Raw genomic sequence first — 15,650 nt, forward strand, 5'->3', positions numbered from 1 at the left:
ATCTGCATCTGAATGGTCAGTTTTACACTGATTCCACTGACCTGATAACCCACTGAATTCCATTCCTGGGACACAGGCGGCCAGTACAGCCCACGTCATCCCTTTAACCCCTTCCTTGCCAGGACTCCTGCATCACTATGGCTTTTCTCAGTGAAACATCACCGTGTGGCCCGAGGCACTTTAGGAACCCGTCCTGTTTCCTAGCTCTGGTGAAATAGTTGGATTGAGGAGCAAGCGCAGCTAGAAGTCTGTCTGCATGTGTACATAGACTTACAGAGCAGGGCCTCCAATGGCTTGGGTGTTCTCTGCATGAAGATAACAGGGACCAGTCACACCGGAGGATGAATATGGCCCATAAAGTCAAATATTTGGTCCTTTTCTAAGCTTTGGGCCCCACAGCACAGAGCAAACTCCACCCTCAAACCCCAACCATCTGCAGAACCACCGCCCCCCCTCCCTCAAACCCCAACGGTCTGCAGAACCACCGCCCCCCCTCCCTCAAACCCCAACGGTCTGCAGAACCACCGCCCCCATCCCCAAATGTCCAACACTGAAGTTCAGAGCATTGAGCAGTTTAAACAGGGTAAGAAAGTTAGAGGGGCTAGGAATTTCCCCGAGAACAATCCAGCGCAGAACAGACTCCGAGGCTGCTTTAGTTGTCTGATTTTTTTATTGATTGTTGATTTTGCATCACAATGTACAGGACATCCAATAAATGTGCAATATACAAGGAAAGTGCTGAGAAAGGGGATGCAAGAGAGAGGCGAGATGGGGGCTGTTCACAGAAAGTAGCCGGGGTGTCAAGGTGCTATGTGGCCCAGGACTGCTAGCTAGCAGGGAGCAAGCTCACTTCAAGGGAGCATCAGGAGCGGTGAAGCAGCCTTTCCGATCCCACTGCATGTCCCTGATGCGGCGGATAGACTGGACCTGGGGCTGGAAGGCTGACCATTCATTCCAGTGTCTGAAGTCTCCTCTCTCAAAGAGATACTGGTAGCCTCGGTAGCCAGGATACTGGTATCCAACCCAGCTTTAGGGAAAGCCAAAATAAAGCATCTCAGAGATGTAGGATATTACAGGCCACACGGTGCTGGGGCTCAGCTGGATCAGTGGGCCAGTATTTAAAAAAGAAGAGATCAGGTGTACGTCTATTGCCACAAAATATCAGAGCCGTAGCCCCCTGGCCTTTGCATAGTGGGTGCCATGGAGCGCCAGGCTGTGGAGCCAGTGTGAGCAAAGGCCACACGTGGTACATGTTTCACGTGAAGCATTCGAACATAGGAATTTTCACTCACCCAGTGGGCTTTGCTCGCACTTGTGTGAGTCTAGTGACCTGCGCTGCCCATGTGAGGGCATTGCCCTCTGCTACAGGATCCCTTCACGTGCCTCACTCCTGTCGTTAGGCAGGAGAACCGTGGCTGTCATGCTCTCGGTAATGCAGGGCAGGGGTGCCCTGTGCACCCTGCCCTGAGCAGGCTCCTCTGCTTTCCGGGCTCAGCTGTGACGGGACAGAAAGCCCCTCATCGAGCATGGCCTGGTACGGAGGGTCCCCCACATGCTGTACAGGACTGTGAATGCTTATTGACTCTGGAACCAGTCGCCCACCTGGCCTTCCCCGTGGTTGTGGCAGGGTATAGGCTGCTCTTGGCACCACATCCAGACTGTACAGGGACTTTCCAGACTACAGAGGTTTCCCCAGAGCTAAGAGGAGAGGCAGGCCTGCCGGGGGCCCAGTGGGAGTCACTGGCTCTTCTTGGCAGCAGGGAAACCTGTCAAAGGGTTTCTCTGTTGGTTCTAACACGCGATGAGCAAACAGAGGCTGGAAGATTGGATGTGGATCTGCCATGCCGTGCTCCTGGTGCTCCTGGGGCCTGCGGGGGGCAATAGGGTGTAGGGCAGAGGGAGAGTGTGTTCTGCTTACGTTCCACTGGACACTTTCACACTTCCCACCCGGTCACAAAAGCCATGAGCCCAGAGGCTGGGAACGTCATCTTCCTGGATTTCCATCTTGTTGCCCTTGAAGTCAGCAGATTCAAAGAGGGAGATTTTATAGCCATCAGCCGCCTGGGGAAGACAGCAGGGTAGAACCAGCTCAGCAGGCTGATCCACGCTCACTTGCCAAAACACCAGTGGCCTTATGCCACGTAACCACGGGGGCTCAGAACCCAGCGCGGGGAAGCTAAACTGGCAACCAGGTGGCAGCAGTAGAAATGACTTACCTGGTCCAAAGCCCAACATGCAGGGGTTAGTCGCGGGAAGGGGAGCCTCCCTGCTCCAGAGCCGAGGGGGACGGGTGGGCACTGCTCTGCACCCTGGGCAGGGGAGCTGGGGGGGTGCTGATACCCAAGCTGGGGAGAGGGGGGAGCTCCCTTCACTTGTAGCAGAGAAGATGGACCTGTGCTCCCCACACTCCTTTGCTTTAGCCCCTGCCTGCACTCCTGAAAGCAGCCCAGTCGGACTCCAGTTCCAGAGTCTCTCTTACCATCTTGATGGGACGCATGGACCTGAAGCAGTCGCTCCTGTAGCTGCTGGACCAGGTATCCCAGCGAGGATACTCGCCCTGCTCCAAGATGAACATCTCTCCGCGCAGGTTGGACTGCTCGAAGGCCACCCAGCTGAGGAGAAGGGTGGGAGTAGAACATGAGGAAGGCAGCAGAGGGCAGGCCGCAGAGCTACACTCATGAGACAAGTTAGAAATAACTACGGCGCTGTCTCATCTCCTGGACTGGGGCCTGGGCTCAGACTCGATGGCCAGCCAGCAGCTGAGCTCACCTGGGAATTCCCAATCATTCCCGCTTCCCTGACTCCATCTCGTCTCTCGCCCTGCGTGCCTAAAGGAAATGCTCACACAGGTATCAAAGCAATCGAGAACTAGCCATGCACCCAGTTGCATGCTGTGATAGAATGGGGAGGGACTCCCGCAGGGCCCGATGCCAGGGGTTGTGCCCACAGTTGCACTTGTCTAGCCTTTATTACAGACACAGACTTTACAGCCTCTCTTCCATGATGTCAGCTGCCCATTGCTTCTGCTGGCCCAGGAGGTGGATCTCAGCCCATGTCAGTCAGCAGGAAGTATCAGCATATTGCAGGCTGATAAGTGACCCAAGTGTCTCTTCCCACCCTCCCTCCTGCACTGTCCCACCCGAGAGGCCAAGTATCTTTGGGCTGTGCAATCCTGGCTGCCTCTCCCCAGTGGCCATCAGATCAGGCATGTGTCTGGATGCCAGGACACAGCAGCTCTTGGCCTGTTCCGCTGAAATAGCACATTTTGAATAACATGAAAAGGTGCCCAGGGCTGTTGCTGCCACTGGCTGTCTACATCTCATGATCCCAGGGCTCAAGGCTCACAATGCTCGTACGCGGGCACCTGTCTATGGATTTGGGGCTGAACTGCAAACAGCGAGGTATAAACCTTTGGTCCTGAATAGTGCCGCGTTTACACCTTTCTGACAGCTCCCCCGCACTTCCCATCTTACCCTTCCCTGCTCTGCTGGTTTTAGAGCTCTTCCTACCGGGCTGATTCCCCTCTCCCAGGCTGGGAATGACCATTTAAGCTGTCACTGTGCAGTCTGCTTCCTGCGGCCCGCACCCTTGGACAGCTCCATCCCCCTGGTGGATGGTACACGGTCAGGCCGGCCGCTTGGCTTTCACCATTGCGTTTCACTTTCCAAGGAATGCATGTTGCAATTGAAAGTGCTCTTGGTACCTCCTCAGCTGACTCTCCTGGATCTAATTGGAGGCTGCAAAGCACTTTGTCTCTGTCATTGGTCAGTGATACGCAGGGCCCAGTTGTGCGTTTTCCAGCTGAGGGCTCTGTGCAAACCAGTTCCCCTCTTTATAGAGTTTTCCCACATGATGCTTGTGTCATAAAGTCTCTTCATTTTACCGGAGGAGCTATCCACAGCTTCCCTAACACAGCACATAGCTTTCCACAGCCCCGTTCCTCCTGCTCCCCCAAGCATCCTACAGAAGCTCTGCTGAGCTGCTCAGCTCCTGCCCAGACATAACAGCTGCTGCAACACTTCAGTCTGCTCATTAACTCTCCTCAGAACAGCATCAAAAGACATGGGAGATGCTGGCCACAGTCCATAGGAAGATGTAGCCATCTACATCCCGAGGCCATGTCAGCTTGGCATTTCTCATCACGTTTCTCCCAGCTGCACTAGCAGCAATGGTGTGCGCACTAGTGCAGGGCAGGGCCTGGGGTCTGGTGAAATCATTGGGTTGTGGTTGTGCTGGGGCACTGAGAGTTTTGTAGCTCCAGGGAGCTAATAAAGAGCAGGTTTAATACAGCGTCAGGCGCCATTACAGACCGTTGCTTTCATACTGTCTGAATCTCGAGTCATTCATGACAACCAAACAGATACTGGGCAGGCTTCCCTGGTACACTTATCTGCTTTGCATTGCTCTCTATGGCTGCAGGCTCTAGTCTCCGTAGGTCAGGTCTGTAGTTCCTAAGACCATGTCTGAAGCAAATGCCAAGCACATCGGCAGTGACGCATTCCTTTGCTATTCTCACAAAATACTGGTGTTCTGGGGTTCTCCTGGCTTTACAAAACAAGCACCACATACTCTGCACCTGCTTTTCCACCTCTGGGCTGCATCCTACCTAGTCATAATCCTCCTTTAGCTTAGAGTTTTGTAACCCCCAAAATGTCCATGGTTTTCAGGTTACAGCCTAATCTCAGTGCTTCTTCCTCTGTTTGTCCAGTACAACAATAATGACACCGAGCATTGACAAAGCACTTTACACCTCCAAAGGAGGGATAAATTCATCAGGTGTGTTACCTCTGTCACTCAAAGATCATGCCAATGTCAGTCAAAAACCAGCTCCTAATGCCTATTGGGGGCTTCTTTTCTTTTGTACAATATTGTACATTCCAGACTACCTCCCTTAGACCAAAATACCCTTCCAGTGGCATTGCTTGGGCTCATCACAGTCTGTGCCGGCTGAAGTCCCTATGATCTTTTAATAGCAAGATCAACCCTCTGTCCAGTTAGGGACTGGCATTCACCTGGAGGTTACTGCAATTCCCATGGCTTCCACCTATTCATACTTCCTTCACTGCTGCTTTTACCAAAACGTGGGGCTGCCCTGAGGCCTTCCCCTCTCACACCCACACAAGCTTGGTGAGGCTGGGTGAGCGGCTATTCCAAGAACTTGGGTAGTTTTGCCTTGGCTTGCCCTAAATTTACAGGATTCTTTCATTTTACGGCCAATCTTCCCACGGTACCAGTGCCTGATGGCAATGTGCCCTTGCTTTCTTTTTGTTGCCAGTGCTCTTTGTTTTACAAATGGAACCTAACAGATTCTCATACGTCCAGTTGGACTCCCTTTTCTTAGACATTAGGAATCATAGACAAAGGCCACTCCACATTCAAAACTCTCTTTAAGACGCATGTGCTCCTGGCCAGCTCTAGTCTGCCAATGTGACAGCTAAATTTGCCATCCTTGCACAGCCTGGCCCCACCACTCTCTACTGGCTCAGTGCTTCTCGCCCAGAAATGTTATCCCACACTTCTGGCACCCTCTGAGCTTGCAGGAGGATCTGGTCCCCGTGGCCAGGGGGCCAGTTCCCTATTGGGAGAGAGGATGAGAGGGCCAGTACATGCCTTGCAGAGCTCCAGGACACAGTGATGGAGCAGTTCCATGCCTGGATCTCCCCTGCATTGCACCTAGTGTCATCAGTTCCCCCTGCCCGGCGGGTGTAACCTGCTACCAAATGTGAAAGGTGCTGGGTCACCGCGAGCTAGACTCCCATCCAGGGAACTCAACCTTTGCTGTTCAGGCTGTCCGTCAAAGTCACTAGCAGGAATCGATCCAAACCACTCCCCGAGCGGGCACTGAGCGGTTTGCCTTGACCCAGCTTCCTAATACTCTTGTAGTTCACAGGGATACTAAAGGGTAATGCAGTATTAATAACAAAAATGATGACATAGTAATGTCCCATCTTAGCTCCTCACATTTCAGGTGACAACAAGTGCTGCTCTGAAACTGGCATCAGGGGAGGCTGCGTGGTGCTGAATGCCTGAATTCCCCAGGTGAGGCACCAACTAATGCTGCTGGGCAGAGGCAGTCTGCAGTCTTCGTTAACCTCTGCCAGAGGGACGTGACTGTCCCTCTAAAATACAATGGATGGTAATGAAGCCATGGGTCTGTACTGCATGCCTGCCCCTTTCTCTGGAATAGCTTCTTTCAACCTCTGGTGAGTTGCACAGTTCTCCGTGTAGAAAGGATCATTTCCCTTTTCTGCAGGGTACATTTTGTGTCCTTTTCTGACATCCATTCACTCCAGACAACTCTGAGTCCGTCAGGAACTCCATTCTCCAGGGATGATCCTGCACAACTTCATTTCTTTGCACAAGAGCTGTTTGGATTATAGACACACAAAGACATGTGTGAAAGCCCCGAAGTCCAGGGTCTGCCTCCTATTTTATTTCCTGGTTCAAATGTGAGTTAAAAGAAAGATTCCTTGTGGGAGCACTTGTTTTCACTCTATGAAAGCACAGAGTGAACAGCCAGGATATGCAACTGCAAAATATAGCACAGCACACGCACACACACTCTCTCTCTCTTTCACACACACACAGACAGACACACACACACCAGTTCCACTGCTAGACTAGGGCAAATCTTACTTCCTAGAAAGCTAAACAGCCTTCGTTTTGGGTGGCGCCTTCAGGGGGACTGATTTTTCAGGAAGTGCGGAGCATCCACCCTCTGAAAGTCAGGCTGAGTACGGTGTCTCAGGCTGAGCATCCTAAATCACCAGCCACTTCTGACGGTCTTAGCCTACATGTGCTGCACGGCCTTGGCCTGTACTAACTGATCTGACTCCAGGAATTGCATGGTGTTGTATTTAAGAGGTTAATTATAATGGCAGGTTGTGGCAATGTTAAATGTAGTTTGATGCGCTGGATACAGTCTGACTCCAAAGATCACAGGCGCTCAGTTCCCAGCAGTGGACGATAACATTGTATAGACTCTTGACACATGTGAATGGAAGTCAGTGGCAGGGCTGTGAGCACTTAGTTGTGCCTCCTAGCACAGTGGCTGCCTTTTCTGCCCTTAACTCTGCCTGCCCGACCCCCCTGAGAGCCTCTCGTGTGCCTCCTGCCCCAGCTGTGTCACTTACGGTCCAGTGCTGACAATGACGCTGCGCACCCGGTCGAACCCACGGTCGCCTAGGTTAAGGCACTCGTTTGTGAACTCCATCTTCCTGCCTTGGAAATTCTCCTGCTCAAAGATGACGACCTGCAGGGAGCCCAAGGACAAGGGTTCAGAACCGGCAAGAGAAATAGCCACCCACTGAGGGGTCAGCGGCAGACAGCGTTCAGCCTGGCTCTGCCACAGCTGCTGCGTTGCCTTCAGAGTTAGCTTCCCCGGGAGTCAGCAGAATGCTAGGACACACGGGAACAGCTGCAGCACAACCCGCATGTTCTACCTGGATGCAGCTTGTGCACCGAGCACCTGGAGCAGGTGCCTGCCACCACTACCTAACTACGCTCCCTCGGGATGGCCCTGAGAAGTTCAGCAGCACAGTAGGTGCCCTCTGCGTGGAAGTGTCTGCAACATTTGGCAGCTGTTAGAGGATTAAGGATTTTCTATTGTGTCAGTCCTGGTTTGAATTGCTCTCTTGCCGTAGGGTGGGCTACAGTTTCTGGTTTCTTCCCTGACTACTTACAACCGTTCAGCTTAGTCCTGTGATATTTCAGGGACCTGAAGAGATGTAGTGGGACTTCCAGTGAGTCTGTTAGGAAGCCCCATCCCACCCCAGCTCACTCTGACCCGCTGTCTCCAGTTGTCCTATGACTGTGCTGACTTGAATACACCCCTCTAGTGAGCCCCAGTGGGAGCAAGATCCCAGTCAGTTCTCCCCTTCCTGCTTTTTGTCCCAGGCTGACAGCCACTTTGCAAATGGCCTCAAACCAGACTCTAGCTTTGCACCTGAAAAAGGACGTGTGCCTGTGTGGGGTGCGCAGCACAGCCACAGAATGGGGCCTGGGGCTGAGCTATGCAATGACACACCCAATCCCGGGAAACGGGCAATTCTGCAGGGTCCTTCCCTTTCACAGTGTGGATTTTGCAGCTGCAGAATCAGAAGCTGCATCTAAAGCTGTGGCCTTTGCTGTCTGGAGGTGGTGTGCGTGTACCAGCAAGGGTGGCTTTCCTCCCCATTGCTCCCATGGAGTCAGCAGGGCTCAGGTCCTTTCAGAGCACACCACTGCCATCGGCCCTTCGAGGAAAGGATCCTAGTGCCAGTCTAGTGCCATATAGTTTAGACAACAGCCCAGCCTCTCCTGGAGCTGAGGGAGACCAGCTGCAGCTCACAGCCTCAGCACCAGCTTGAGAACTGCTGCTCTGCTCCTGAACTCCTGTCTTGTATTTTTCTAGCAGCAGGAGCAGGAGAGAGTGGTGTGGAGCATCAGACCCCAAGCCCACGACTTGGGGCACAGCACCTGGAACCATTCCCTATGCAGGCCGCTATTCAGCCTCTAGGCAGAGATGGCTGAAGCACTAGAAGACATGCTGGATGGGCTGATTCTGTCTCTGCCTCATGGCTCTTCTCTTTCTCTAACTTCTGTGATTCCCACACAGCCGCTGTTCCGGACGCCTGTTCACTGGGATTTGGTGCTTCACAGGCGGCCTGGTGGGAATCCACGTAATCATTTATGGGCTGCTCTGAGGAGGAGTCAGCTGTAAGTGCAAGGCAAGGGCCCGTGCAGGGAGCCAGGGCCTGCCCAGGGGACCTGCATTGCCCCCTGCGAGGAGAAGTCCTGTCCTAGTGGAATCCAGATGCCTGGGCAGCTGGGGCCCAGGCATGATGCTCCAGAGCTAAGACCTTGCTCTTTAGCCTGACACATTCCCCAGCCATCAATGGCACCTTGGTGCTGAGACGCTTCCCTGCTGCTAGGCCAGAGGCTCCCTTGTACCCGCCCCACCACACCGAGCCGGGGCTGGTCATCGCAGGGGGCTCACCCTGAAAGCTTGCATGGAAGGCTGCTCAGCCTTAGTATTCGAAACAGGGGTGTGGTCTGGATATGCGGCTGGGGCCAGGGCTCCCCTCTCCTTGTCATCAGCAGCCTGGCTGGCAGCAGTGGTTTTCATGGTCTCCGACATAGCTGTGGTCAGCTCAGGTGGAAGAGGGGCACCGAAAGGAAACATCGTTTGCAGGTGAGTGCGTGTGTCACAAAAACACCCCTTCCCCCAACCGAGGCCCCAGCAGAGGGTTGTTCTCCCCTCCCTTGGGCTGCTCTGCCCACCGCACAGTCCGCCTGCTGCTAGCTCAGAGATCCAGCAATGGTCCTTCACGCCCAGGGGGTGCTGCCACCCCCTGTGACTGCCTCAGCCCCCCTGCCCTCGGGGAGAGAGGGGGGTGCCTCGCGCTGGCAACCCCAGGCCCACACTGCCTTTGTCCCTCTTTAGCTGTTTGCTTCTTTTGCACTTGACTGGCAAGGAATAACGGGCTGGCTGGGTGCTGGGATAATGGATTCCCGTGCTCTGGCCAGGCCCCTTTGGGGTCACTCTCTGCACATAGCCCAGAGAGGATCTGTCCCTGCTCCTTGGGCCGAACTCTCTGCCCTGCCGGCTCTTCACCAGGGTCTGTCCCTGCTCCCTGGGCCGGACCCTCTGCCCTGCCAGCCCTTCGCCAGGGTCTGTCCCTGCTCCCTGGGCTGGACCCTCTGCCCTGCCGGCCCTTCGCCAGGGTCTGTCCCTGGTCCCTGGGACTGACCCTCTGCCCTGCTGGCCCTTCGCCAGGGTCTGTCCTTGCTCCCTGGGCTGGACCCTCTGCCCTGCTGGCCCTTCGCCAGGGTCTGTCCCTGCTCCCTGGGACTGACCCTCTGCCCTGCCGGCCCTTCGCCAGGGTCTGTCCCTGCTCCCTGGGCTGGACCCTCTGCCCTGCCGGCCCTTCACCAGGGTCTGTCCCTGCTCCCTGGGCTGGACCCTCTGCCCTGCCGGCCCTTCACCAGGGTCTGTCCCTGCTCCCTGGGACTGACCCTCTGCCCTGCAGGCCCTTCGCCAGGGTCTGTCCTTGCTCCCTGGGCTGGACCCTCTGCCCTGCCGGCCCTTCACCAGGGTCTGTCCCTGCTCCCTGGGACTGACCCTCTGCCCTGCAGGCCCTTCACCAGGGTCTGTCCCTGCTCCCTGGGCTAGACCCTCTGCCCTGCCGGCCCTTTGCCAGGGTCTGTCCCTGCTCCCTGGGCTGGACCCTCTGCCCTGCTGGCCATTCGCCAGGATCTGTCCCTGCTCCCTGGGCCGGACCCTCAGCCCTGTCGGCTCTTTGCCAGGGTCTGTCCCTGGTCCCTGGGCTGGACCCTCTGCCCTGATGGCCATTCACCAGGGTCTGTTCCTGCTCCCTGGGCTGGACCCTCTGCCCTGCCGGCCCTTCGCCAGGGTCTGTCCCTGGTCCCTGGGCCAGACCCTCTATCCTGCCGGCCATTTGCCCAGGGTACTTTATCTTCTTACCTGGGCAGCTGCTGATCTTGGTGGAATGAGCGAGAGTGTGTTTTGGGGTCCAGTGAAGCCCCCACTTTATAGCCTGGCAAGGACCCCCAAGCCGGTGCACAATGGAAGTGCTAGCTCATCAGTGTCTGCCCTGATGCTCGCAGTCATCACATATTGCAATGTGGTCAATGAGCTGGAAACCTCTGTCAGGCCCCAAGCACAGCCGCTGAACCCAGCACTTTCCATTGCGAGTCCAGGCACAACAGAAGGCCTGACAGGGCTGCTTTCCGGCCCCGCATTGGAGCCCTGCTGCTGGTAGTGCAGACACCTAGCCAGCCAGAGCACATGTAGAGCAATGACCAGCCCCAGCCCCTGCAGACTCTCAGCCCATCTAAAAGCCTGGCCTGCTGTTCTGGGCTCCTCTGAGAGGTGTGGGTCCCCAGGGCCCTACTGCCCTCCCCCCTGGGCCCAAGCTTCTCCAGGGCCCAGACAGCCACAGGTTTGTTGCAGGGCAGATGCGCCGGTGGGCCTGGAGCAGGAGGACCCTGGTGGGGCCAATCTAGGGCTGATGGCCCCGCACGATCCTCCGGCTCCCTCGCTTAGAGGGTTAACCTCACTCAGGGATGGTCAGAGATGGGGCAGTGTGGGGCCTGGGAGAGCCCTGTGCGGCAGCCACTCCCCTAAGGAACCTCCCAGGGCTCTCCCAGCCCCTGCTTGGTGTGCTTGGGGCTGCACACCTCCCTGCCCGTCACCCCTCCAGTAACCAGCCCTCCCTGAAACCCCTCCCTGCCACCTTCACAATGCAATAGCCAGGCCGGACTTGGCACACGCTGGGCCACGGGCCTCAGTGTGAGAGCAAGGGGCCTCCCCTGGTTAGGGACAGTGGGGTACGGGGCACTGACAGGTTGGGGAGAGGCCCTGAAACCCCATCCTGGGGGGCACATTGAACCTCTCTGCAGGCTCAGCCTGGGCCTCTCTCTCTCACTGAACAGGTGAGCTGGGCCGGGGCGCCACTCCCACCATCATGCTAGCCCTGGAAAGGCTCGAACTGGACAAATCCTGCCAGCTTAGCCTTTCTTTGCTTTCCTCTCTATAGATAGCCTCACAGGCTGCGGCCAAGGCTCAGCTGGGATAGCTGGGTGTGTATGTCCTCCTGTCACGGTAGTATGCAAGCCCCTCACAGCATCAAGCAACATTACCCGCCCCACGCCCTGGGCGACAGGGCAGGGCTGTTAGCCTTGTGGTACCGATGGGAACAGAGGCCCAGGGAGATTATCTGACCTGTCCAAGGTGTCAGGGTTATCTCTATCCCAGACTTTTCAGGTTCGTTGTCTGACTGCAAGAGACAGGCAACCCAGCAAGGTCCAAATACAAGTTATCTGAATCTGCTGATTTTAAAATGTCTAATGTTAGTAGCTTCTGCTTAACATTCTTCTTGCTTACTATTGGAATAGAAAGTATTTAATCATCCTATGGTATGATTACATCATCTGACTTTTTCCCAAATACAGAGAAAAAAATATGTATTGAACACTTCAGTCTTTTCTGCATTATTATTGACAATTCTACCATTTCCAACTACCAATACCACTGTTAGGATTCTTTTTGTTCCTAATATACTTAAAACTTTCTTATTGTCCTTAACCCTGCTGGCCATGAATTTTTACTTGTGTCCTTTAGCTTCCCTTAAAGATTTTCTACAATTTCTAGCTTCTAATTTACACTCTTTCCTATCAACGGTCCCTTTTTCCATTTGTTATATGTTGTTTCTATATTTTCTACAGCTGCTTTCACTTCTCCTCTAAGCTAGGTTGCTTTTTTAATCAGTGTGACCTTCTTTCCTAATTGTGGGATTGTGGCTTTTGGGACATCTAGTAAAATGTTCTTAAAAAGGTCCCAAGCATCAGTCATATTTTTCTGTTTAAATTCTTTCTCCCAACTGATTTGACCCATAATAGTTTTCAGCTTTGTGAAAGTGGCTCCTTTAAAGCTCCCAAATATATACATTACTGCTTTGGACTTTATTCTGTTTGCACATCACAAATGTAATTAAGTCATGATTTTTTGCACCTAAGCAACCACTAACTTTTAGTTCTATGATCAGTTCCTCTTTATCTGTCAAGACACGGACTAATAGAATTCCTCGGTGTTGGATGGAACCCATTTTGAGTTAAGGTTTAGCAATTCCAAGGACGTTTTTTTCCAGCACAGACCCCAATTTGCACTTCATACCCAGGAGTTCCTGCTCGCTTCAGGCAGGAAAGCGAACATGGCACGTCTGATGCAGCTCACCTCCACTGATCCATCGCTGGCCATCTTGATACCACATGTAGAGTTGGACCTAGAAGAAAGACCTCTCCCTCTTCAGCCTCCCTTTGAAACGCTCCTGTTAGCTGCTTCTGTTCCTGTCTCTCGAGTTCTCCTAGTAAGTGACTTTGTGTCTCAAATCTCTCTGCTTATCTCAGCTCAGCTCTACCCTCAGCGGGAGGGAGCACTGGTGCACTGAGAAGAGAGGCCCACCGTTACAGTGCAACATTCAGCACAGCTTAACCTGAGGCTTGCATTAAATATCGGCACTGGTTTGAACCTCACACTATCCAAACCTGAAGAAGGACTTGCCCCAGGCTCTGTGGTCCAGAACCACCCGCCATCCTGATGGAGCACAAAAGGGAGCAGCACGCAGGGCCCCTGCTGAGCAAGCTGGCTGCTCCCACCCAGGCTGGCCCAGAATGTGCATCCACCTGATTTATTTGTTCTTGTAACCATGCTTTCCCTTCCCATCCTCTCCCATGGCCCCGGCTGCACCACAGCCAGGCTGTGTGAGTGCAGCCCTTGTGGATATAAGCATCACCTCCCTGCTGGGGGCAGCTAGCCTCACTCCAGGGGGTACCAAAGCACAGCAGGGGCAGGGGGAGGGCTCACCAGCGTGAGGTTGGAGCACAGCCAGGCATCAGGCAGGTCACTTCCATTCCATGGCACCATGCTCCCTGCATGTGCCCCTGCCCCCCAGGAGCGTCGTGGGAGCAGCTGCTGTAACGCCAGGTGCCGAAAGTGCACACACAGAACAGCCTCAGGCTCTGGCCCTCAGCGGGGTGCTGCTGGGGCTGCCTCCTGCTGCCTGCTCTCCTGGGACTGGGAGGACACAGTCACGGGCCTCTTCTGTGCCAGGCTGGGCCACCACACCACACTGTGTGGTGGTTCTGGTATGGGGAGGGTCAGACCCCCCCTTGCCTGACTCAGGAGTTATGATCCCCCCTACCTCCTGCTGTGCCACACCAGCCTGTGCACGGACATCTGGGTGAGGGCAGAGTCACGGCTCCACAAGGCCGGTGCTGTGGCCCCAGATTTGGAACAGCCTATGGGAGGCCACCGTCAATGGGGCAGACCCCCTGGGGGTCTGCTTCTTCCTCCAGGGCAAGCCCCACGGCTTCACCACCTCCTTAGCCTGGACCTCTAGGCCTGCAGTCCCGCTCCGCTCAGTGAGTCCCACTGAGGCAGACCTCGAGGGTGGCCTGTACAAACTTAGGGAGCCAGGCACCTCCTCCGCCGGCCTGTACAGGCATGCTCAGCCAGTGCTGTCACACAGAGAGTGCTGGGCAGGGTGCGAGAGAGACACTCTCAGGGTCTTGCTCACAGCTGCCGGCCCCCGCTCACCCACCCCTGACTCATCCGGGGCTGCGCTGGCTGGGAGATGGGTGCAGCCCCATAGGAAAGAGCGAGCTGCTCTCCCGCATGGGATGGGGCAGCAGAGCAAGCACAGAGGGGTGAGCGAGGCCAGAGGAAGGCTGCTCACGGCAGAGCTGCTGTTTGCCATCTGGAAGGAGGGTGACCCCCTCAGGGATGAGCCCAGGGCAGTCTCTGCTGCATTCGGGGTCTGGCTGAGCAGGGAGCCTGGCACTGCTGGCTGGGCCGTGCTTTAGCTGCTCTACAGAACAGTCTTTGTTCTGCCCCAGATCCCTGCTTGCCATGTGCTGAGCGAGGGGTTTCTGTAATGCTCTGCCTGTCTCTGTCTCTGTCTGGAGGTTATAAAAACCCAGCCAGAGCCACTGCTGGCCAGGTCGCCTCCCTGGGAGTCCGGCTGCTCTACACCAGGTAAGTGGAGGGAGCAGCCTCCATTGGCCAGCGCTCGCTTCAAGATGCTCTTTGACTTGGAGCTGGAAGGGCATGTGGGCACCCAAAGGGACGGGGATTCTTCAGGGAGGCTGAGCAGGACGGTCCGACTGGGCTGGAGCAGCAGTTTGCTGACAGGACCCAAAGACTCTGTCCTGGAGCAGAGTGTCCGGCCGTAGGAACCTGCTGGCCCTGAGGGTCAGGTCGAAGTTGGACACAGGGCGGCTGAGGAAAGCCCTGCCCTTCGGGAGCACGCTGTGCCCGCTTCTCACACAGCTCCACCCCGGCACCCTGCAGGATACACCAGCCGCGGGGGGTCTCGGAGCAGAGCCAGTGGTGACAGAAGAGGTGGCAGAGAAGACTCAGAGTTCTCAGCCGCGGCAGCTTGCTCCTGCCATTGTGGGGTTAGTGCTCTGCTGTGTCCTGAGCTGCATGCGGCAGCAGGTCAGAGCCCCGAGGTTTGCTAGTGTCTGAGCTCAGACTGCCCTGTGACGTGGTGAAAATGCATGGACAGCAGCTCGCCAGCCAGGCTGGGCTCCGTGGTTGATCGACTCCTAGGAGCCGCGCTGCTTTCTCTCCTACTCGATTTCAGTGGCTCCCGCCAGGGGGTTTGTCCTGAGGGCAGGGGGTTGTCACTGTAAAACCTCCCTCTGGGGCTGCCACTGCAGGAAGCATCCTCAGCAAGGTCCCAAATCCTCGCAGAGAGGGGCTAAGTCTGGGCTTGACGGGCTGGTTGCAAAGCTTCAGACGCCTCAGGGCACTTATGGTCCCAGCTGCTCCCCTGCTCTGCTACAGCTGCCAGGACAGCCAGGGAGCCGGAGGGAGCCGACAGACACAACTGTTTTGTAGGCAGCAGCAAACACTAACTAGGGTCAGACCTAACAGGTGCTGGGGCCTGAGTACCCGAGTGGAGAGAGCAGAGCAAATGCAGGCCTGAGCATTAACTCCCTGGGGGCTGGGCTGCATCTGAGACACAGGCACTGGGTCATGTGATTGGGACCGTGTCCCACCCCAGCAGGGGGATCCCAGCCCCCCATCCCACCCATATGCCAGATGAGCCCTTCCCTCGCCTATGAAAGCACCAGTGTCTGCGGAC

At 55.5% G+C, this 15,650-nt stretch overlaps 1 protein-coding gene across 1 annotated transcript; it reads right to left on the reverse strand.

Annotated features, from left to right (window-relative positions):
* Positions 1–210: 210 nt before the first annotated feature.
* Positions 211–9,163, reverse strand: CRYBB1 (crystallin beta B1). The gene is made up of 5 exons (XM_050924066.1): positions 8,978–9,163; positions 7,134–7,252; positions 2,480–2,612; positions 1,919–2,061; positions 211–1,027 (listed from the first exon to the last, which is right to left on the reverse strand). The coding sequence occupies exons 1-5, from the start codon at positions 9,161–9,163 to the stop codon at positions 847–849; spliced, it is 762 nt and encodes a 253-aa protein (XP_050780023.1). The 3' UTR covers positions 211–846.
* Positions 9,164–15,650: the final 6,487 nt, after the last annotated feature.

Source organism: Gopherus flavomarginatus, chromosome 15, assembly GCF_025201925.1.
Source record: "Gopherus flavomarginatus isolate rGopFla2 chromosome 15, rGopFla2.mat.asm, whole genome shotgun sequence".
Taxonomy (NCBI): Eukaryota; Metazoa; Chordata; order Testudines; family Testudinidae; genus Gopherus; species Gopherus flavomarginatus.